The 23,050-nt window shown below is 42.7% G+C and overlaps 2 protein-coding genes across 6 annotated transcripts; both read left to right on the plus strand.

The window, feature by feature from the left end:
- Positions 1-314: 314 nt before the first annotated feature.
- LOC106588432 (glyceraldehyde-3-phosphate dehydrogenase) lies at positions 315-7,852 on the plus strand. Of its 2 annotated transcripts, none has more exons than XM_014177418.2 (12): positions 315-454; positions 941-986; positions 2,607-2,706; positions 2,917-3,026; positions 4,423-4,513; positions 4,808-4,923; positions 5,854-5,935; positions 6,244-6,395; positions 6,595-6,673; positions 6,908-6,991; positions 7,340-7,437; positions 7,556-7,852. In XM_014177418.2, the coding sequence occupies exons 2-12, from the start codon at positions 964-966 to the stop codon at positions 7,623-7,625; spliced, it is 1,005 nt and encodes a 334-aa protein (XP_014032893.2). In that variant the 5' UTR covers positions 315-454; positions 941-963; the 3' UTR covers positions 7,626-7,852. The 2 variants fall into 2 exon arrangements, with proteins under 2 accessions (XP_014032893.2, XP_014032894.2); XM_014177419.2 differs by lacking the exon at positions 315-454 and adding an exon at positions 529-547.
- Positions 7,853-11,180: 3,328 nt separating this feature from the next.
- LOC106588429 (non-homologous end joining factor IFFO1) lies at positions 11,181-22,498 on the plus strand. Of its 4 annotated transcripts, none has more exons than XM_045709649.1 (9): positions 11,181-12,546; positions 14,900-14,960; positions 16,321-16,416; positions 16,680-16,820; positions 17,112-17,296; positions 17,581-17,701; positions 18,361-18,465; positions 19,029-19,216; positions 19,753-22,498. In XM_045709649.1, exons 1-9 carry the CDS (start codon positions 11,531-11,533, stop codon positions 19,913-19,915), a joined length of 2,076 nt encoding a protein of 691 aa, XP_045565605.1. In that variant the 5' UTR covers positions 11,181-11,530; the 3' UTR covers positions 19,916-22,498. The 4 variants fall into 4 exon arrangements, with proteins under 4 accessions (XP_045565605.1, XP_045565608.1, XP_045565607.1 ...); XM_045709652.1 differs by having other exon boundaries at positions 19,029-19,159; XM_045709651.1 differs by having other exon boundaries at positions 18,367-18,465.
- Positions 22,499-23,050: the final 552 nt, after the last annotated feature.

Consider the following 23,050-nt stretch of genomic DNA (forward strand, 5'->3'; position numbering starts at 1 on the left):
ACTGTCTTTCACTGCAAGACTGTCTTGCAGCCAAGCACACCCAATGCCCTGGAAAAATATGATTAAAATGTTTTCCCAAAGATTATAGCCTTTAAATAAAGTTCATGTCAAACAGCTGGTTAATACAATTCTTATCTAACTATCAAATCCATCCAAATACAAATCTTCCTCTTTTTTGGGGGCCAAGATGCATCCAGCTCATTCCACACGCAATGTAGCCAAGATGATCACATCAATAGTGGTGGGTGACATTCAAATGAATTTCCTGTTCTGTAATTTATGTTCGTGTCGATTGCGACAACGACCTTGGCTCCCCATCCATCTGTGACTTGACATTCTGAAGGGGCGTGTGCACATGAGTTGGTGTTCACGTGGGGGCGTGTTCATGGACCCTATAGGAACATAAATTGCTAGCGCACCTTGCCAACATAGTGGACAGAGCAACTCACAAACGGTACTTATTCATCTCTTTATGGCTTCGTAGCCAATTTGACATTTCATTGTAGAATTATGCGTTGATTCTTTGTGGCAATTTACACTTCGGCAGGTGGAGTCCTACCTGGCGTTTTGAATAGCTGTCTTGTATAACTACAATTTGTATAGATGCAGGCTACAATTTGTGTAGATGAGAGAGAATAAATTAGCTTACGTGGCATGGATAGTTGAGTATTTTAGGCGAGAAACATTTTTGGGCTCTTTGAAATTATTCTGATGTCATGTATGCATTGTGCAATTCTTGGGATTCTATAGATACACCTATTTTGTGGCATCTATCACTGCTAGTTTCTTTCTGTATTGACGGTTTATCAGTGATGCTTAATGTATTGTTGTACATAGATGACTTTAGTTGCTTATTCAAATTTTGCCTCATGTTCACACTGTGCTGGGCTACGTAACGCACAAGTTAATTACCTATTATTTTATTTGGTTTTACCTTCAGCGAACTAGACAAGATCAGGCAGAATGGTGAAGATTGGAATCAATGGGTAAGTTGCATATTTTTCTTTAAAATGATATATTTTAAAAAGAACAGGCTGTTGACAGGATCAGGTGACAAGGTAATACCCTGGGCTGCATTGCACTTCCGTACTGTACATTCCATAGGCGCTTGCTCTCAAGTTCATAAGCCTGACCAAACTGCTGGGCCATGCATTGTGTGTAAGACTCCTGTTTTTACTTGGGGGTGTGTCTGCTTCTGTCACTGGGCAAATTTAGGATCTTTTAAATGGTATTGTCTTAAAGAGAACATAAGACGTCTCTGATGACAGGATCGGGTCTCAGGATAGACCCTGGGCTGCATTGCACTTCTGTACTGTACATGCCATAGGCCAGGGTTCTCCAGCTGGCGGCCGGCCCGCGGGTGATTTTTTAAATAATTTATTTGTCGCTCCAAGTTTTCTCCGAAAAATATGTATGCATGTTGTTGGACATAAAAGACTGAAAAAAAACCCCCGCAAATCAGCTCCAAGCGATTTTTTTTTTTTAAATATTTTTTTAATTCTGGAAATCTGTTCCAAAGTATTCCCATGCATAATAGAGATATCGTATACAAATGTAAGCAAGTTTTGAAATGATTCTGTTTTAGTTCAATATTATATCCGTTTGGGCTTCTTGCAGTTATTTGTAATTATGTTCCGGGCCCCTGACCATCCGCTCAAATAAAATAAGCCTGCGGCTGAGTCTAGTTGATACCATAGGCGCTTGCTCTCAAATTCACAAGCCTGGGTTGTACAGCTTTCACTAGAAACGAAAACAGAAGCATACAGGCCGAAATGAGAAGGGACTACCTGAACTTGTGCAATAAGAAATGCTTATTTTCATTTTGCTATGGTGTGTTCAACACCTCCCTGGTCTGGCCACTACCATCCTCTACTTATTTATGGTTTGGTTGTCACAACGCCTCTTTGCAACACTCTTGTATCTTTCCTCTCCTCAGCTGTCACATTCCTTTATTCTACCCATCTAATAATATCCCGCTAACCTTTTCAGCTGAAGTTCAGAGATCACAGCGAGACAGTTTGGAGGAACTCTTACAAATCCTATTCCTCTAACCTTTATTTGACCAATAGTCAGCTGTCACTAAACTGCTGGAAGATTAAAGTTTGTTATGATAGACCCTTTCCCAAAATCAACCCAACAGTTTTACTGTGCCCAGTTGAAAGACGAAACGCTGCGACCTGGAGACTGATATTTCACTCCTCCTAAGTATGGAAACTAAATGATGTCTAATGACTGACTAAAAGATCATGCTGACTGTTCGCAGTTCCAAAACGGTTTGTGAAGTATAGTATGCTGTAACTTTGCTGACCAGAACTAAATGACTTGTTAAAGGAAATTGATAACAAGGTATTTTTCGCCAGAACACCTTACCAAACCTTTTGTTTTTTGCCTTGTGTTCTTTCTGATGCATGTTGACTCCTTTCTGATGAACTTTGACTCCTTTGCTGAGCCATCCGTTGACCCTTGTGTGCAGGACTCATTTTTAGGTGTGGGTGTGTCTGCCTGCGTCACATGGCTGCTGCCACCGCCTGGTATAGTGTGGTAATATGAATTTGCATATATATGAATTACCTGTAAGACTGATTTAAAAATTTTTCTCTTCTCAGATTTGGGCGTATCGGGCGCCTGGTGACCCGTGCCGCTGCCAAGAGCGGTGAAGTCAACGTCGTCGCAATCAACGACCCCTTCATTGATCTGGACTACATGGTGAGAACTTCACACAGCCTACTGCTTAATACACCGAAATGTAAAATCAAAATATAGGTTACTGAAATTGAGGGAGAAATGTAAAAATATTTTACCGAAGTCAGACCTTGAGTGGGTCAGGTTTCTTTCGGTTAAACTCTAGAAAAATCTCAGGTGCACAGGTTTACTGTTCTCATATTGAACACCTCCCTAAAGGTTGTTGTTCCGTAGGTCTACATGTTCAAGTATGACTCCACTCACGGTGTATGGATGCACAGTGAAGTGAGACAAGAGAATGGCAAGCTGATCATTGGCAACCTGCACATCACAGTTTTCCATGAGTAAGTGTTTTTCCTTTTTACTAATGCTCCAGGTACATTCATTGGCTTATTTTGTGCATGGTTTGAAATGAAACTGTTTCTGAGACACTGTTTTGCGCAGAATCAAATTGATGGGTTATATACTACTTCTGGCAATATGTATATTTGTCTGTATCTTAAACATTCACATTGACTCTTGGGAATGCCTTAGCAGTAGGCTGGACCAAACAAGGTATGTGGACACCCCTTCAAATTAGTGGATTCGGCTATTTCAGCCACGCACGTTGCTGACAGGTGTATAAAAAAATCGAGCACACAGCCATGCAATCCCTATAGACAAACATTGGCAGTAGAATGGCCTTACTGAAGAGCTCAGTGACTTTCGGTGTGGCACCATACTAGGATGCCACCTTTCCAACAAGTCAGTTTTCTGCTGTGCTAGAGCTGCCTCAGGCAACTAAGTGCTGTTATTGTGAAGTGGAAACGTCTAGGCGCCACAACTGCTCAGCCGCTAAGTGGGAAGCCACACAAGCTCACAGAACGGGACCGCCGAGTGCTGTAGCGCGTAAAAATTGTCTGTCCTCGGTTGCAACACTCACTACAGAGTTCCAAACTGCCTCTGGAAGCAACATCAGCACAATAACTGTTCGTCGGGAGCTCTATGAAATGGGTTTCCATGGCCGAGCAGCCACAGACACGCCTAAGATCACTATGCACAATGCCAAGCGTCAGCCGGAGTGGTGTAAAGCTCACCGCCATTGAAATCTGGAGCAGTGGAAACGCGTTCTCTGGGAGTGATGAATCGCACTCCTACATCTGGCATTCCGAGAGACTAATCTGGGTTTGGCGGATGCCAGAAGAACGCTACTTGCCCAAATGCATAGTGCCAACTGTAAAGTTTGGAGGCGGAATAATGGTCTGTGCTGTTTTTCATTGTTTGGTCTAGGCCCCTTAGTTCCAGTGAAGGGAAATCTTAATGCTACAGCATACAATGACGTTCTACACAGTTCTGTGCTTCCAACTTTGAGGCAACAGTTTGGGGAAGGCTCTTCCCTGTTTCAGCATTACAACGCCCCCTTGCACAAAGCGAGGCCCATACAGAAATGCTTGTCGAGATCGGTGTTGAAGAACTTGACTGGCCTGCACAGAGCCCTGACCTCAACCCCATTGAACACTTTTGGGATGAATTGGAACGCCGACTGCGAGCCAGGCCTAATCGCACAACATCAGTGCCTGACCTCGCTAATGCTTTTGTGGCTGACTGGAAGCAAGTCCCCGCAGTTCCAACATCTAGTGGAAAGCCTTCCCAGAAGGGTGGAGGCTGTTATAGCAGCAAAGGGGGATCAACTCATATATTTATTCTAACCCTGGTTTTGTGGTTTAATCCTAACTTCTCCCATCTCTTTGCCATCTTCAGGAGGGACCCTTCCCAGATCAAGTGGGGTGACGCTGGCGCTGACTACGTTGTTGAGTCTACTGGTGTGTTCACCACCATCGACAAGGCCTCTGTAAGTACCTCAGTTCACTAGCAGTAGGAAGTAGGTCATATTGACAATGGTCTATACTTGAATTCTGTGAAAAATATGTTTAAATACTTCATGGCTATAATATTGTGGGTGAGCAGTGAGTAAGCACAGTGCTGTATATATTTTCATGTTGTAAATCGTTTTAATCGCCTCCAGTCTACCAATTTTGCATATCATCGGCTGTATGTGACTGAACCAAGCAAGGCAGCCTTGATGCTGTGTATTTGTTACACAAATGTACTCTTTGACCTCTCACCCCACCCACCACCACCATAGGCTCACCTGCAGGGAGGTGCCAAGAGGGTCATCATCTCCGCCCCCAGCGCTGATGCCCCCATGTTCGTGATGGGTGTCAACCACCATCATTACGATAACTCCCTGAAGGTTGTCAGGTAAGCCACTCCCCTCCACCATAACATTATTTTAAAGGCGCAGTGTGACCTGTACAAACAGTCCTGCCACATGGTGATATGTTACTTGTACAAACAATCACTGAAACACACACACTCAGTTCCAGCAGGTCAAAAACCCTCCCTCTCAGTCTTACTGAGAATGCGAGTATGAAACGTGGCCTGAAAACATTGGGACAATATCGCTAGAGAAGGTGTTTGACAGATTTTGGAACAGAACTGTTTTCCACCATTTTTGTCAAATTGTGTGTACTCGCATTGTTTACTTCACAGGGATTTCCATAGACCGTGTATTAAAATTATATGGCAGCCGCATATCTTCTCTTGAGGTAAGAAAACAACAAATCAGACTGGGTAACATGGAAAACTATTGATTTTAATACAGGTTTGCTTAAAATAAAACTACAGGTTGCTGCTCTTAAAATTATTACTTTATGGCTGTGTGGCACAATGTTAAATTACTCAACATTTGTGGCGCTGTCATATTGTCAATAATGGTTCTTATATGCCGCTTTTCTAATGGGCAATAAAGGAAACATAAAGGCAAAACAAACAAGAAATTTGAAGGAACTGAGGTGGAGTGGGAGTTATGGGTAGGTTTAGACAGGACTAGAAGGACTAGAAGGACTCAGGGTCTAGAAGGAGTTCTAGACCCTGAGTGTCGCTGTAGAAAAGACCCTGACGACAAAACTCTGGAGTTTGGACTGGAAGAACACACCCAGCACAAAGGCAAAGTTCTGTTGCGTCCAGGTTTTTATTTCAGAGAGGCAGGATTTAATGTGGTTCAAAGGTGGGTGGAGGAGTGGCTAGATGCTGATTTGTTGTCGGTGTAACAGACGTTGAAGTGGCGTAGCGTCTTTTCCGAGTGGGAGCATGTTGATTATTATTGATAATGATGTCATGTCCTCACAGCAACGCCTCCTGCACAACTAACTGCCTGGCTCCCATCGCCAAGGTTATCAACGACAACTTCGGCATCATTGAGGGTCTCATGGTAAGAATGGATCCAAACAGCACAATTACCATAGGGACTGGGATGTAGCGGTAAAAAGTGGGTCAACACTGGTGGAGATGTAAATGCTAACATTAATAGAGACGTCAATGTACATGCTAATGCTAACAACAGCCATGTTGCTGCTCTGCACAAGTCCTGGGTTGTGTTCATTAGGGTACACAGTGGAACATTTTTAAATTAGGTTTTCTTATTAGTTCAGATGGTAACTTCCCGTTTTCTTCAGTTTGGTGCCTAATGAACAACAACTTGCTTAGACTAACATCCATATCACTTGTTTCTTCCCCCAGAGCACAGTTCACGCCGTCACCGCCACACAGAAGACTGTTGACGGGCCCTCCGGTAAGCTGTGGAGAGATGGACGTGGTGCCAGCCAGAACATTATCCCTGCCTCCACCGGCGCCGCCAAGGCCGTGAGCAAGGTTATCCCAGAGCTGAACGGGTATGAACCAATCCGGGACCACTGGTTTCGTAATGGAGGTTTTACGACCATGGTGATAATGGATGGGATTTGTATAGTGCTTTTCACTAAGGGCGCATCTGAATATTCCAAAGCTTTACATTTCCCTAGCCCCATCCCTCAGCTGTATATCAAAACCAGGGCTGTCATTCATTTTTTAACTGAACCTCCTGACCCACAGCAAGCTGACAGGCATGGCCTTCCGTGTCCCCACTCCCAACGTGTCCGTGGTTGACCTGACTGTCCGTCTTGAGAAGGCTGTAAGTCTCCCAATCAGCTCTCTCTGCTCTTTTTGAGGCATTTTATTGAAATAGATGTTATGCACAAGTAAAGCTACTCCGAATACCTAATTCCTCTTGCCCACGCTTCCAACCCAACTACAAGATACCCTTGTTTTTGCACATTTCCTTACTGTCAACATAACATGCAACAGGCATTTGTCTCCATTTGGTTACATTGTTCTACATTTTAATGTTTTCTCCTGTCTGCCTCAGGCCCCTTATGAAGAGATCAAGAGAGTCATCAAGGAGGCTTCCAAAGGACCCATGAAGGGAATTCTGGGATACACGGAGGACCAGGTAAATATTTTCCCATTCCAAGACCCTGCTTGAATACTATAAAATGCATCATTCCTTCCATACTTTAAGAAATCTGATCTAACATGATTTGATAGCTGTGAGTAAGGATCTGTGTTGCTGTCATGTCAGTGATGACCACAATGAAGGAAATAAGGAAGGATGCGATTTTAAAGAGTACATCAACAGGGCCCAAGCGTTCCTTACACTCATGCACTGAGCCTCAAGGTCATATGATGCAATACCTGAGTTCAAACACTAGGGAGCAGTAGAGCAGTAGAGTTAATTGGTTTGTTCATTTCAGTTTTTCACATAATGAGCCTAAAGCCTGTTGCTTCCGAACCCCCCCAGGTGGTGTCCACAGACTTCAACGGCGACAAACGTTCCTCAATCTTTGACGCCGGGGCAGGCATTGCCCTCAACGACCACTTTGTCAAGCTGGTCTCATGGTATGTATCTATCTAGACCTACCCCCAAAACCCCCCCCCGCCCAACACAATCAATGTTGTAATTTTTAATATTTATATACATTATAAAGACTCCTTCCTCTTGCTCCCTCTCCCATAGGTACGACAATGAGTACGGGTATAGCAACCGCGTTATTGACTTGTGTCTGCACATGGCACTCAAAGAGTAAAGTTTCCACAACACACCTCCAACCCCCCCCCAGGCCTCTTCCTTCTCCTGAACGGACATCCAACCAGTCCACCGCCCGTGAAAGAACCCAGTAGTAAAGTCTATAGCAATGTTTTATAATAAGTCACACCTCTGTTCTGTTCAGAAGACTGAGTCTGTTTTTTTTCCTGCAGAATATTCCTGTCTGCCGTGCCTTAGTTGTCAATAAAAGTCATCGGTTTCTGAAAATTATTTTGTCGTCTCAGTCCTCAGGAGCACGTCTTGTATATGCTTGAATTGTTCAAATCCACGCATTAATTTAGATCTGTTTACATTTTATTTCTGTGAATCAAACTTGGCATTCAGGGTACATTCCATTAAAGCCCAACAGAGGCTGTATAACTAATCATTTGGACCATGAATGGCATGCTAAAATGTTCCCATTTACTCAAGTCTGAGTCTTAAATGATGTTGACAAGAGATGTGTAGATGGACTTGTCTGTCAACACCTAGTGGAAAGTGAAAGTATACCTTTTCTGAGGAGTGATTGAGAGTTCTTCAGAAGTGGGTGTAACCATTTAACTGAAACCATTTTCCAGATGGAAGCAAAAAGTAGACTAGTTCAGTAGTGCATTGTATTCTAAAGAAAAATGCTTGACTCTCCATATTGTTGTTGGTTCCTTAGACGAGAAACAGGTCACATGATGGCAGGAGCTATAGTCAGTGACGTATGTCAGATCAAGTCAATAAGAGATCAATGCATTCAAATCACACAGATCATTGCTCTTTAAACACAAGACCAGGAACAAGATAACAGGCAAAAAAAAGAGGCTATTATTGTTCATGTAAGTGAACTTTCTAGGGGTTATTCATAACCGTCACTAAATGTACCTTTTATTTTTTTTACGACAGGGAAAACCGGTGCGCACTTCTGAGGAAAAATAGTTTTCTGTCCAATCTATTACTATTCCGATAAACTATTACAGTGCATTCGGAAAGTGTTCAGACCCTTTAGCTTTTGCCAAATGTTACGTTACAGCCTTGCTTCTGTGAAATAGTTTACAAATATGGACCGTGATCAAGATGACATCGTTCAGGGTTAGCAAGAGCGTTCAGGGTTACCATTCATCTCATAGAGGCACTATGAAAAACATTTTGAGGAGAGATGCAATAAATGCTATATCACATATTTGCATTTTTTTCAAAATAAACATGTAACTTGTGAAAAATAATCTTGCTTCAAATCATCACCAGTGTAAAAGATTACAAGTTTTCCTGAAAAATAAACACTTATTTTTCTCATCTGAATCCAAGGTGTTGCGTTTGTGGATGTGCACACTCATTAAGAGGGTCACCGTGGTAATAGTGGATTACCTGCTTGGAAAGGGCATGATGCAACAGGAGGCGTACGATCAAATACACAAAGAAAAGATCCCCCCAGGATCAAATGAGAGTTGTATGACCTTCAAGTGTCTCAAAGAAGATCAACCCCTTCTCTTCCAGGAGCTGGGTGAGATCAGTTGTCTGTCCGATGGTGTGTTCGAATGGGCCTCGCAATCTCACATTTATCAGATGGGGAAATCGTAAATATTACATGAATGGGTTTGTCTTCGTCTTATTGCCAAAGTTACAGTTTGTGCCTTTTAAATTTGAAGGCTAAATGGGTTTACATGCCCCATCTCTCGCTCTCTTTCTCTGTCTCATAGAGGAGGAAGATAATGTTGGGAAAACCTCTTCCAGCCCGACTACAGCTGCTCCTACCTATGCCACATCCACAAGTTAAAGAAAAGAAAAAGTCATGGCTCCTGTACCCGCAGCCCTGCATGTTGAGGAGAAAGATGTTGAGGAAGAGGATGTTGAGGAAGAAGCACTTTCCTCCATTCAAGGTCTCAACTCTTACCAATACATGTAATTCACTTACATGTTGGAGAACTGTGCATTGAAATGACTACTATTATTAGAGATAATAGCTCGTCTGAAAAGTGACGAGTTGGTTATTTCCATTCCAGTTTTATTGCAGTCTAATTCATTCTACAATAATTCTACAACTTCCTATCAGCCTTTGAAAATGATGACCTAATAGACCTCTGTGCTGTACGTACCTGCCTGTTGTTTTAAGATGGTACATAGCCAGTCAAAAGAAAACATCTGTTCAAAGCCATGCTTGCTTCATTGTAATATATATATACATACATACATACAGCCCCAGTCAAAAGTTTGGACACACCTACTCCTTCAAGGGTATTTCTTCATTTTTACTATTTTCTACTTTGTAGAATAATAGTGAAGACATCAACATGAAATAACACATATGGAATCATGTAGTAAGCAAAAAAGTGTTAAACAAATGAAAATATATTTTATATTTGAAATTCTTCAAAGTAGCCATCCTTAGCCTTGATGACAGCTTTTGCATACTCTTGGCATTCCCTCAACCAGCTTCATGAGGAATGCTTTTCCAACAGTCTTGAAGGAGATCCACATATGCTGAGCATTGGCTGCTTTTCCTTCACTCTGCAGTCCAACTCATCCCAAACCATCTCAATGTCGGTTGAGGTTGGGTGATTGTGGAGGCCAGCTTATCTGATGCAGCACTCCATCACTCTCCTTCTTGGTCAAATAGCCCTTACACAGCCTGGAGGTGTGTTTTGGGTAATTGTCCTGTTGAAAAACAAATGATAGTCCCACTAAGCGCAAACCAGATGGGATGGCATATTGCCTCAGAATGCTGTGGTAGCCATGCTGGTTAAGTGTGGCTTGAATTCTCAATAAATAACTGACAGTGTCACCAGCAAAGCATCCCCACACCTCCTCCTCCATAGTAGGAACCACACATGCGGAGATCATCCGTTCACCTACTCTGCGTCTCACAAAGACACGGCGTTTGGAACCAAAAATCTCAAATTTGGAGTCATCAGACCAAAGGACAGATTTCCATTGGTGTAATGTCCATTGCTCGTGTTTCATGGCCCAAGCAAGTATTTTCTTCTTATTGGTGTCCTTTAGTTGTGGTTTCTTTGCAGCAATTCGACCATGAAGGCCTGATTCACGCAGTCTCCTCTGAACAGTTGATGTTGAGATGTGTCTGTTACTTGAACTCTGAAGTATTTATTTGGGCTGCAATCTAAGGGATTTATCTTATTTTCTACAAAGTAGAAAATAGTCAAAAATAAGGAAAAATCCTTGAATGAGAGGGTCCAAACTTTTGACTGGTACTGTATATGTTCATGTTCATAATAATTCCATGTATTCTGTGTAATTTTGAAATGATAGGGATTTGACAAACAAAATGCATTTCGTGAATCGAACGCTCGACGTCCCCAAGTGACGCTGAGTGTGCCGTAAAACTCCTAAATTGTGAGCCATGTCAATTGAAATAAAGAATTTAAACAAAATCATTGAAACAAATAATAATACCATTGGTGTTAAACACACATTATGATATCAATTAAAAGTGTCGGGAAATTCACTCAAGCCAAGCAGTAGCCTATCCAAAATTAGGATGTCTATTGCGCGTTTACTCTAGTCATGACGGTAGTTAAAAACCGCAGTAGCCTGTTTATTTCTGCCTGGCCATCGTCCCGACAGCACGTTTTCCTCAGCAGACTTATCTCCTACGCCAAAGTTAGTAGTTGCACTGCGGCCAGCCAGGTAGCTTGCGTAGCCTTCACCGCTTGATTGCTGCGGCTCTTTCAATCACTGGCGCGTCTCATTTTAAGACCTGGAATAGGCTACTTGTTTAATAGCACCTATTTACCTATAGCCTATAAATGATTTGATTTGTTTTCCGGTTTTCTTATTATGTCATGGTGGAACGCATAAGCTAAGTCGTCATAGGTTAAGGCTATTTAGGGATAGTTTTAGAGCAAGTTGGCTATTGTTTTCATCAGGAGTTAGCTTTCAAGCTAAATTAAGAAGTCTGTTTTGATGCCGGATTTTGAGCATTTCAGATTTTCATACTCAAGCATGAATCCATTATTGGGGGAGAACGCGTTCCTGGTTCAGCAACAGCAGCATAACCAGATGGGGAGCCATTCTGATTCTTCCATGACAGGCCTAGACTCCTACGGTGCAGCTGACTCAGGCTTCATCTTGGGCGACCACACTGGGTTTGGACAAGATGGCATATCTGGCCTGGACTTAAATTCGCTGCCACCTTCAGGACTCGCTTATTTACACCAGAACAACATGCACCGTGCACCGCCGCCCCCCGCAGCGATGGACCTGCGTAACGACTTGGGTTCCAACATCAGTGTTCTCAAGACCTTGAATTTGCGCTTCCGTTGCTTTTTGGCTAAAGTTCATGAACTGGAGCGTCGGAATAAAGCTTTGGAGAAGCAGCTTCAACAGGCTTTGGAAAATAATGAGGACAATTCAGAAGGACACGGGAAAAAGCCATTGACTAAGGAAATGGGAGTCCAGACTGGTTTCGTAGGGCCCATCGCAGTTAGGCCCGGACATATCCCACTCCAGAACGTCAATAACTCTGCATACCTGCCCGGGGGTCTTCTCTCTCCATCACTCAACAGGCCTACAACTCCCTCCTTTGAGTCCAACAGCAAATCAGTATTTAGGACCTCGACTCTGACTGACTCGACTTCCAACCTCAATTCCAACCAACTCACTCCACATATTTCCCTCAGTCCTTTATTAACCCCTACTGATACTTCCAACAATATATCCAACATTAACGAGAAATATGTCAGTTCTGGGACTGGTATGTCTACTATCCCGCCTCCCCGTTTCCTTCCCGGCACCGTTTGGTCCTACAACCACGACCGCAGGTTTGGCGCGGGGCGGGAGTCGCGTGTAACAGACATGGGTGTGCCTTGTGCCCAAACGGACGGAGTAGGTGTTCAAATCGACACCATCACCCCTGAAATACGGGCCCTGTACAACGTGTTGGGAAAGGTGAAACGAGAGAGGGATGAGTATAAACGCAGGTATGAATGAAGAAGTCTTGAGTATCATTGTTTAAAGATCTGGGGCCTTAAGCCTACATTATTGTCACTTGTAGGCCTGATGTGTGATGTCATTTATTGTCTCTCTCTAGCCCATCATTATTAGGGCAACACCCCTACCCCAGGATTGGCCAACCCTCCTCCTAGAGAGCGAAGGGGTGTGGAGGCTTTTGTTCCAGCCCTGCTCTAGTCACACATCTGGGTCTACTAATCAGTGATCCTGTTTATAGCGACAGCCACCATAACATCTCACTGTCATTCTGCCAACCTCATGTCAGAATGGGGATATATAAAAGGGGTCTTGTCATAGAAAACTAGAAAAAATGATTGTGTTAGAGATATTTACAGTGGGTTCTCCTATTACAAATGTGGAGTGCAATGTATCTCAACGAACAGTAGCCTATTTTGAGCCCATTCAACTATTGAGTGTTTTTGCTTTCTTCATACCAAATTACACCCCAGAACACAAGAAAATAACATTACATCATCATGCAAGGTCTAGATGAGTTGCATGCATATCTTGTAATATAAGGCAGAGCTATATTTCAGGCTCTATGGCTGTCCAGCTGATGATCATGCTGCAGAAGTACTGTGTAGCTTAGAGCTGAGTTGAAATGGAGAGACATCTGTTCTGTTTTTGTCGTCGTCATTCGTCATCGTCCTCCATCATCATCCTCGTCATCATCCTCCATAAGATGGCTTCTGGTTACTCTGTAAACCTTGAAGTGTTTTTAGCTGCTCTACTTTTTGTCTTCAAATTGCCCCTGTACTTCCCAAAATGATATGGCATGACAAGGCTTCACTATATGCTTGTAGGGGATCATAGTTCAAACATAGTTGAGCACAGCATTTAGAAGAACAGCACTGGCCAATCTCTTATCCAATAGGAGGATTATCTAGAGAGGGCTGAGTTGGCTGGAGAGAAGTCAGCAGTACACTTGTTTTTGTCACTTACATGGCCTTCCCCCATCTCTCTCTCTCTCTCTCCCCCTCCTCCGCCCCTCTGCGTTTTTGTCTCAGCACCTGCAATGCAGCACTGTGCTGAAAGCTGTGACCGCTAGTGGTGGCTCCAGAGGCTCTCCACATTATTCTCTCTCTTTCACGTTCCCTATTTCTCTTCCTCTCTCTCTCTGTATCACTCCATCTCTTGATCTCTTTTTCTCTCACCTCCCGCTCCCACTATTTCTCTCTCTCTCACACACAAACTCTCTTTTCCGTTGTCTTTCTTTCTCTCTCACCCCCCCCCTCTACCCATCCCGTACGGCCACTCGCCCTCTGCAGCGTCCATGAGAAGCCGCTGACGTCACTAAATGACACCAGTAACCTTCCCTACAGCCTGTAGTCCACTGTCTGAATGTTAATGGCAACAAGGCATCTCTCTCAGTTTACAAGCCTCTATGACTCGCCAGTCGAAACACCCTCCTCTAATTCTCTTTTATTGAGAAGGTCAAATGGCTTAACGGGAACATTTCCAATCATTTGCCTCGGATCTCATAAAAATAAAAAAAATGTCTCATAACAATACAATATCAGACAATTGGTGTTTGTTTAATGAGTTTCCAGGGGGGCTGTGGGAAGATGGAATACAACTTAATTTTCCATTCAGTTTATGAAGTGTATACCGTTAATGGCTTGTAGAACTTGCAGTATAAGATGCCCAAGTATACCATTAAAAACAGGCTACTGTATTCACTGAGCAGACCAATAACAGTGCGTCGAGGTAATGTGCAATATGGCACCACTTCTCGCCTTCTGTAAGTGTTGCAGCAGCGTGCTCTACATGCATACTGCATCTGTTGCGTAACACAGCTGAGTAAGGGAGATCAGGCACACAACATGGATTCAAACACCGTCAAACTTTATTGAACCGCATGAACACAACACTGTAGCCTATAGTACATGATATTAGGCTCTCTGTCTGATTTCTGTCTCTGGTATTTGTAACCAGTGTTACTATTTTACAATTTTTGGCCTTTGACATAGTTATCTACCCTCAGTCACAGATGGTTGCAATAATTGAGGTTCTGGAGTACCCTAATAGACAATAATGGCAATTGTGGGATTGAGCTGCTAAAATTGGGTGTCTAAGTGGAAGTTGTGTCTTTGCGTCTTTGACACTGGCTGTCTGGAAGCAGTGTCGTTATAACAGTGAATACTGACGTCAATACTGTTCCCAAAAGAGAAGAGACAGTGATGATGGTGTGTGATGACTTCCTCATCAATCTCCATTCTCATCCATATGATCTCTCTCTCTCTGTGTGTGTGTGTGTGTGTGTGTGTGTGTGTGTGTGTGTGTGTGTGTGTGTGTGTGTGTGTGTGTGTGTGTTTTCAATAGATGGGAGGAAGAGTACACAGTCAGAGTGGACCTCCAGGAGAAAGTGGCTGAGCTGGAGGAGGTAAGCCCTTAGCTGTGTCAATGATAAAGGGCAATCTGCTACGTAATTTTTTTTATTCATGATATAAAGCCATTGATTCTTGAATAATAAAACGTATAAATACCTCATGAGGTTAGTCCAACTGTCTAACCCCCTCAGAACCCAAAATACACTGAAATAAAAATAGAAAGCAACATGTGAACTGTTGGTCTCATGTTTCATGAGCTGAAATAAAAGATCCCAGAAATGTTCCATACGCACAAAAAGCTGATTTCTCTCAAATGTGCACAAATTTGTTTACATCCCCGTTAGTGAGAATTTGATCCTTTATCAAGATAATCCATCCACCTGACAGGTGTGGCATATCAATAAGTTGATTAAATAGCATGATCATTACACAGGTGCACCTTATGCTGAGGACAATAAAATCCCACTCTAAAATGTGCAGTTTAGTCACATAACACAATGCCACCGATGTCTCAAGTTTTGAGGGAGCGTGAAATTGGCATGCTGACTGCAGATATGTTGCCAGAGAATTTACTGTTCATTTCTCTACCATAAGCCACCAGACCAGGACCTCCACATCCAGCTTCTTCACCTGTGGGATCATCAGAGAGGGGGGAGGGACGGAGGTGTTGAGGAGTATTTCTGTCTGTAATAAAGCCCTTTTTGGGGAAAAATGTATTCTGATTGGCTGGGCTGGCTCCCAAGCGGGTGGGCCTATGCCCTCCCAGGCCAACCCATGGCTGTGCCCCCACCCAGTCATGTGAAATCCATAGATTATGACCTAATGAATTCATTTCAATTGACAGATTTTCTTATATGAACTGTAACTCAGCAAAATATTAGAAATTGTTGCACGATGCGTTTTATATTTTTGTTCAGAACATAAGCGTGTTTAACGCCATTGTTTGTAAACAATGTAATTGTAAACAACCCCTGTATAGCTTTAAAACATGGTCAAACTATCAATTTGAGCACATGGATGGTCAGTCCTTGTGTCCATAGCACTGTTTATGAATTTGATATTGGTTACATTTCTCCAGCCCCATCCCTAAGCTGTTAACCTAAAAATGTGGTGGGTGACTGCTTTGTTATTGTTTGAACTGCAGATTATCCCTTTAATATTTCACACTAACATGATGATTCCACCTCAGATCAGCTGGGTTGATTGGAAAGCAGTAGTAGAGAGTGTATTTTGTTACTTTAGCTAGACAGAACTACAAATGAACTATTCAATACCCCACCCATTTTGTTGATTTGGTGTACTTATACTCATAATCAGATATTTTATGTCATACATGCTATGCAAATTAGGCTCTTTGTGTGTGTATGTGTGTGTGTGTGTGTGTGTGTGTGTGTGTGTGTCCTGTGCACACAGGACCTCCAGGAGAGTGAGGTGTGTCAGGATGAGCTGGCCCTCAGGGTGAAACAGCTGAAAGCTGAGCTGGTCCTCTTCAAAGGCCTTATGAGCAACGTGAGTCCCTCGTAGCACTGTTGGAATAGCTCACCCCAAAAAGTTGTTGAGATTTGTATACCTCAAAAGTAGTCCCACGAGAGATGGCGTGGAATAGGAATTTAGCTCTACTCGCTTTTGAGTAACAAAAATCTCGAACAAACTACTTTTATGGTATTGGTACAGTTTACTTAGGAAATGTCTTTGAAAACACAAAGAAGATCTGGGAACACATATTTCCTTTTGCGAGTGTCACTCGCTCTCCTCTCCTCTCTCTCTATCAGAACCTGTCGGATCTGGACAGTAAGATCCAGGAGAAGGCCATGAAGGTGGACATGGACATCTGTAGACGCATCGACATCACAGCTCGCCTGTGTGACGTGGCCCAGCAGAGGAACTGTGAAGACATGATCCAGATCTTCCAGGTCAGGACCGCTCATAGGCCACTATACTACTAACTATACTATCTGTTAAGTAGCCCCTAGACACGGATTTAAGTACAACTTAGCATTTACCACCGTAATGGTTACGTGTAGGATTTTTCCAGGGTAAGCTAACTCTAGCTAATTAGTATAGTTACGGCGTGATCGACTCTGTGGAGGCAAGTCCACTCATATCTTCTAGGTCAACTCATACCTGTGTTATTATACCTTAATAACCATGTTAATTACACCTTTATTACACTGCTATTACACAGTTGTTACACCTTTATCTAGCAGATGGCCACACCTCCTTCCACTCTGACCCGCCGGCCCCGGAAACAGGCGGCCCAATCGGTTAAAGGCGGCGACGGGGACGAACCAACCAGCATCTCTGAGAGCGAGGCGGGCAAGGATGAGGAGTCATGTAGCACATCAGCCAATCAGATCAACGAGGAAATGCAGAGGATGCTGAACCAGTTGTGAGTTCTCTGGCTGCTCTTTAACTATTTAGGATATGGTCTCCAACGTCACACCTGGAGAGCCACTCTGCACTAACACACTTGATACAAAAGCTTGTGGTCTAAATTTCAGACCATGGTTCTTTGAATCAGGACTGTTAAGAGTTTGGCTGGATAAAAATCCTACACACTGCCGATCTCCAGGACTAGAGTCTGTCACTTGTAAGACGTGAGTGGATCAGAGTCGGCCAGTGAACTATAAATAGATGTACAACTGGTAAGCCATACTATTGTTGGTCTTGCAGGAGGGAGTGTGAGTTCGAGGACGACTGTGACAGCCTGGCCTGGGAGGAGACTGAGGAGACTCTGCTGCTGTGGGAGGATTTCCCAGGATACACTCTGGGGGCAGTGGAGACACAGGGAGAGGTAAGCCACTATACTTGCCGGTAGACATTGGCTGATCTAAGATAAGTTGTGTATTTACCAATGTAATGGTTAATGTTAGGAGCTGGCTAGGCTAAGCTGATCCCAGAACTGTGTTAAAGGGCATGTTTTAACCAAAGCCACTGTACTTCCTGCTTGTCAATCATTCTTATGGTTGGGCTGCCATATCTGTGTGTCTGTGTCCTACTTAACACATTCCATGTACGACTGTGACATTGGCATGTCCTGATCCCTGGATCACAGTGTAATGTAGATAAGCTGGTAGCACACACACACACTTATCTTGATTTACCCCGGTACTGTTAGTCATTCTCATTCCCAATAACAATCTGGTTAGTCATGAGTGGACAATTTAAATAATAGTGACAATTTAAAAAAAAATCTGTAGACAATATCAGAAAAAAAGAGGCAGGGCAATGGATGGGAAGTGTTTTAGATTTCCATATACTGATTGAAGTTCTTTTCATCTCATTTATATTAGGCAAATTAGCACAAAACAATTGTTCTCTCTCTCTCTTTCGCTCACAACACACACACACACACACACACACAGCACACATCACACACGTACACAGCACACACACACACACACACACACACACACACACACACACACACACACACACACACACACACAACAGCAACAGCAGCAGCAGGAGGAGTCCATAGAAAAGGTAATACAGGACACAGAGTCTCTCTTCCAGACCAGAGAGAAGGAGTATCAGGAAACCATCGACCAGATCGAGGTGAGACACACACACACACACACACACACACACACAAGCCCTTCTCTAAGTACCAGTTTTCCCGCTGCTATTTGTACAATATGAGGGCTTTGCTGCATGAGAAGGCTATTTATAAAGTCTGCAGAGAGCGATGAAGCACTGCTGTAAACAGAGCCATAAATACATAGAACTTTCTCTGGGATTATTATATTATGGAAATAAACAAGACGGTCATTCTATATGCTTACATGAGTCACTGTTGAAATGAGTTCCTGTGCAGATGATAAGTTAAATTGAAGTAACAAATTGAAGGTAGTATAGTCTTTTTCTTTGAATAGAACTCCTTTCCAGAAGTCGTCCTCTTGTTAACTAAATTGCTAAATTCTCTGTTCCCCACGGCCACGATAAGTACAAATGCAATCAACCAAAAAGCAAACACCGAAAAATAAGAAAAGATTTATGTAAATGACTGCGGCCTTTGGTTTTGCATTTGCAAAGATCCTGCCCCCCCCCCCCCAAAAAAAAAATTATGTTGTGGTGAAAATTTTAAACCGGAGCGAATGTCTTACGTTGGTTCCCCGCAGTTGGAGCTGGCCACGGCTAAGAGTGACATGAACAGACACCTGCACGAGTACATGGAGATGTGTTCCATGAAGCGAGGCCTGGACGTGCAGATGGAGACGTGCAGGAGACTCATCACCCAGAGTGGAGACAGGTATCAGACACCTCCGCATGGTGCTGAACACTCTAAACGCTCAAAAAGATGCCCTAGGTATGAGATATCAGTATGAGATACCTGTATGAGATATCCAAACAGTCAAAGAGACACCCTAGAGATACGGCTGGTATTAGACACCAGAAAGAGGTGAAAAGACGAGAGGAATGAGATCTATGCTGTAACTGTGACTCCTCTCGCAGGGTGATGCCAAGCACCTAGTTCATTCGTAATCATCGAACAGTAACCCATGTAACGAAATACAATTCTTAATGTGTGAAATATGTGCTGGTGATGCATCTATTACAAATTAGTTACAGTAAAAGTTAACTCTTTAATTCTCCCAACTGTACTGATAGTGATAGATTTCATATGCCATTACATTGACCTGTCTGTGAGTATGGTAGCCTGGAACCAGATCTGTTTGTGTCGTCTTGCCATCTCCTATGATCATTATAACGCCAATGACCATAGGAGCTGGCAAGACGGCACAAACAGCTTTGGGACCAGGCAATGAGCACGGACTGTTCGAGTCGTCTTGTCTCAAGGTCATTGCCGGTTGTATTGACTCCGCCTCTCCGTCTCCCTTTCAGGAAATCTCCCCCTCTCGTTACTGCGGTAATGGAAGACTCTGATGACGGAGAGAAGGAGAGGAATAAGGTGTCCCCACCCGCAGACTCTGAAAGTGATGAACCCTACTGTGACACCAAGGTTAATAGTGGTACCGTCCCTCACTTACCATGGAGGAAGTCCTAACCCTTACTGATGATGCCCTGTAGATGTACCATAGTCTGGATAGTGCTGTTGTTTACATTTTTTTGCCATAAATGATGTAAAACCAGTTTACATTTTTTTGCCATAAATTATGTAAAGCCAGCAGACTCTTTCCAGGGCCATAAGTCACCACTGCCCTCTTGTGGTAGGACTAAATGGCACTTAGAATAAGGAAATCAATTGGATTTCTTAACATTGTGATATTTCTATGATATGAACGATCAAAATATATACCTTTTTGTTAAGTTTGCCCATTGATCTTGCTATATGTATCAAGATCCAATCGAAAACAATTTGCACACAGTTTTTGTGGAACAAATGCCTTATGTTACATTGCATTTACAGACTTGAAACATCAGCAGAATTTTTGAAGGCAAACAAAAAAATGCACCATTAGCAAAAACATTGCACAGGATAAGTCATTATCTAGTACTGTCACATTTGAACAAAATTAACATTTACAGTTTGCTAAAGGGAAAGGGTCTAGCTCTTGATAGCATCTATGAAAATCTATTTTATTTATAGTTAATATCCTTCTCATTCCATTTTCCCTTTTTGAAAGTATGGATACAATTTCTGAGAAACATATAGAAAGATGAATGGATGTAAAGCCGTTTTAATCAATCTCACAACATTCGTATGTACACATGTTATTAACAGAGGTTCACAACATTCGTTTGTTCACATGTTATTAACAGAGGTTCACAACATTCGTATGTACACAACATGTAATTAACAGAGATTCATAACATTTGTATGTACACACGTTATTAACAGAGGTTCCCAACATTCGTATGTACACGTTATTAACAGAGGTTCCCAACATTTGTATGTACACAACATGTTATTAACAGAGAGGTTCACAACTTTATTGTTATTTATTTTGCTTGGTTACATATTCATGCACTTTATTTATTTCATCCCTTTTTCATTCGTCATTGAAATTCAGATAGCTACAGTATTTTTTTTTTTAAATAAATAAATAACTTATTTTTATTGCTATTTATTAATTTATTTTCTATTACAATTGCGACAATGAAAGTATGACAGTTGATATTTTTTTAGATGAAATGCCCAGCATAATATTATGTCGTTTTGCAAAGACAATTCACAAAAGCCATAGGTATAATTATTCTCCAAAGTTTAGAGTTAAAAGAAAACCATTGGGACCATTAGCTTTGTACGGTCGTGCACATTGCTGTAATCCCAAACTAGAACCAAACACAGGAGCATACTGCACGTAGACCCCTGGATACTGTTGATATCACAACCCACATAAACACGTCCTATAAAAGCACTCACTCAATGCAAGTGTATACATACCCAGCCAGCAGTGACCTGCAATGGGGAAAAAAGCTCTCTGATTAACCAACGGTGAATCAGACTGCCGTTTTTGTGCGCTTTTTTTTTAAATGTAGAGCCTAAGAGGTATGAGTTTAAATGCCTCTGACAAAGGGACAAGCACAGTAGATATTAATTCTGTTCAGGACAATAAAACACAGCTAGCAGGCGAATAACTGCTTTAGGAGCTCGTTCAAGGTCACTCGGTGACAAGTTTTACGTAGCGCGAGACCTTCATTATCTGAGCACGGGTAGACCACCTAGTGTGTTAAAACCCCATTTGCTTTGTGAGCTCTGTGGTTGTCTGTGGTTGTGGCACAGTTTCATCGCACTTGAACACGCTCAATGTTTACAGTTGTAGAAAACGTAAACAACAATCACGTCTAGGGCTCGATTCAATCCGCGCAGAATATCAGCGTTACAGCACGATTGACATTCAAAGGTTTCTGTGTTCGCGGAGACCGCATTCACGGTAAACGCTACGTATGTCGGCTCAATTGGAAATTACCTTTACATTTCAACCACACGATTCAATCGGGCCGCTCCTTTGTTTGTTGATGTCTGAAAGCGTATTGTAAAAACATTCCCCCCCTCTACATTGTACAGTTTGTAAATCTGCACATATAAAGTTGCACAAAATGATCTGTATTCAACAGTAATTGTAACGCTGTGTAAAAATGCTCAAATGTAACACCTTTACTAGCTGTTAGCCTACTGAATGTAAATAACATGTAAATGTACACTGTGAAGAGGAAGCCATGTAAGAGATTTTCAGAAAGAGATTTCAGACAGTATGACTGAAAAGGTGTCCATTGTATTGAGAGTGTCTTTGGGTGTTCTCATGGATACACAAAAAGCTAGTATACCTGTTGGTGTGCATGTATGTTGGTTACCTCTGTCTGTAGATATTATTTTGTGCAGGGTTTAAAATGACACAGTGTGCTTCTGAGATACACCGTTTTGCGCAGAATCAAATTGATGGGTTATATACTACTTCTGGCAATATGACTATTTGTCTGTGTATCAAACATTCACATTGACTCCTGGGAATGCCTTAGCAGTGGGCTAGACCATATATACATTATATATACAAAAGTATGTGGACACCCCTTCAAATGAGTAGATTCGGCTATTTTAGCCACACCCGTTGCTGAGCACAATAACTGTTCGTCGGGAGCTTCATGAAATGGGTTTCCATGGCTGAGCAGCCGCACACAAGCCTAATATCAAATATCACCATGCGCAATGCCAAGCGTTGGCTGGAGTGGTGTAAAGCTCGCCGCCATTGGACTCTGGAGCAGTGGAAACGCGTTCTCTGGAGTGATGAATCACGCTTCACCATCTGGCAGTCCGACGGACGAATCTGGGTCTGGCGGATGCCAGGAGAACGCTACCTATCTGAATGCATAGTGCCAACTGTAAAGTTTGGTGGAGGAGGAATAATGGTCTGGGGCTGTTTTTCATGGTTCGGGCTAGGCCCCTTAGTTCCAGTGAAAATCTTAACGCTACAGCATACAATGACGTTCTAGACAATTCTGTGCTTCAAACTTTGTGGCAACAGTTTGGGGAAGGCCCTATCCTGTTTCAGCATGACAATGCCCCCGTGGACAAAGCGAGGTCCATACAGAAATGGTTTGTCGAGATCGGTGTTGAACAACTTGACTGGCCTGCACAGAGCCCTGACCTGAACCCTATCGTACACCTTTGGGATGAAGTTTAATATCAGTGCCCGACCACACTAATGCTCTCGTGGCTGAATGGAAGCAAGCCCCCGCA

Source organism: Salmo salar, chromosome ssa27, assembly GCF_905237065.1.
Source record: "Salmo salar chromosome ssa27, Ssal_v3.1, whole genome shotgun sequence".
NCBI lineage: Eukaryota > Metazoa > Chordata > Actinopteri > Salmoniformes > Salmonidae > Salmo > Salmo salar.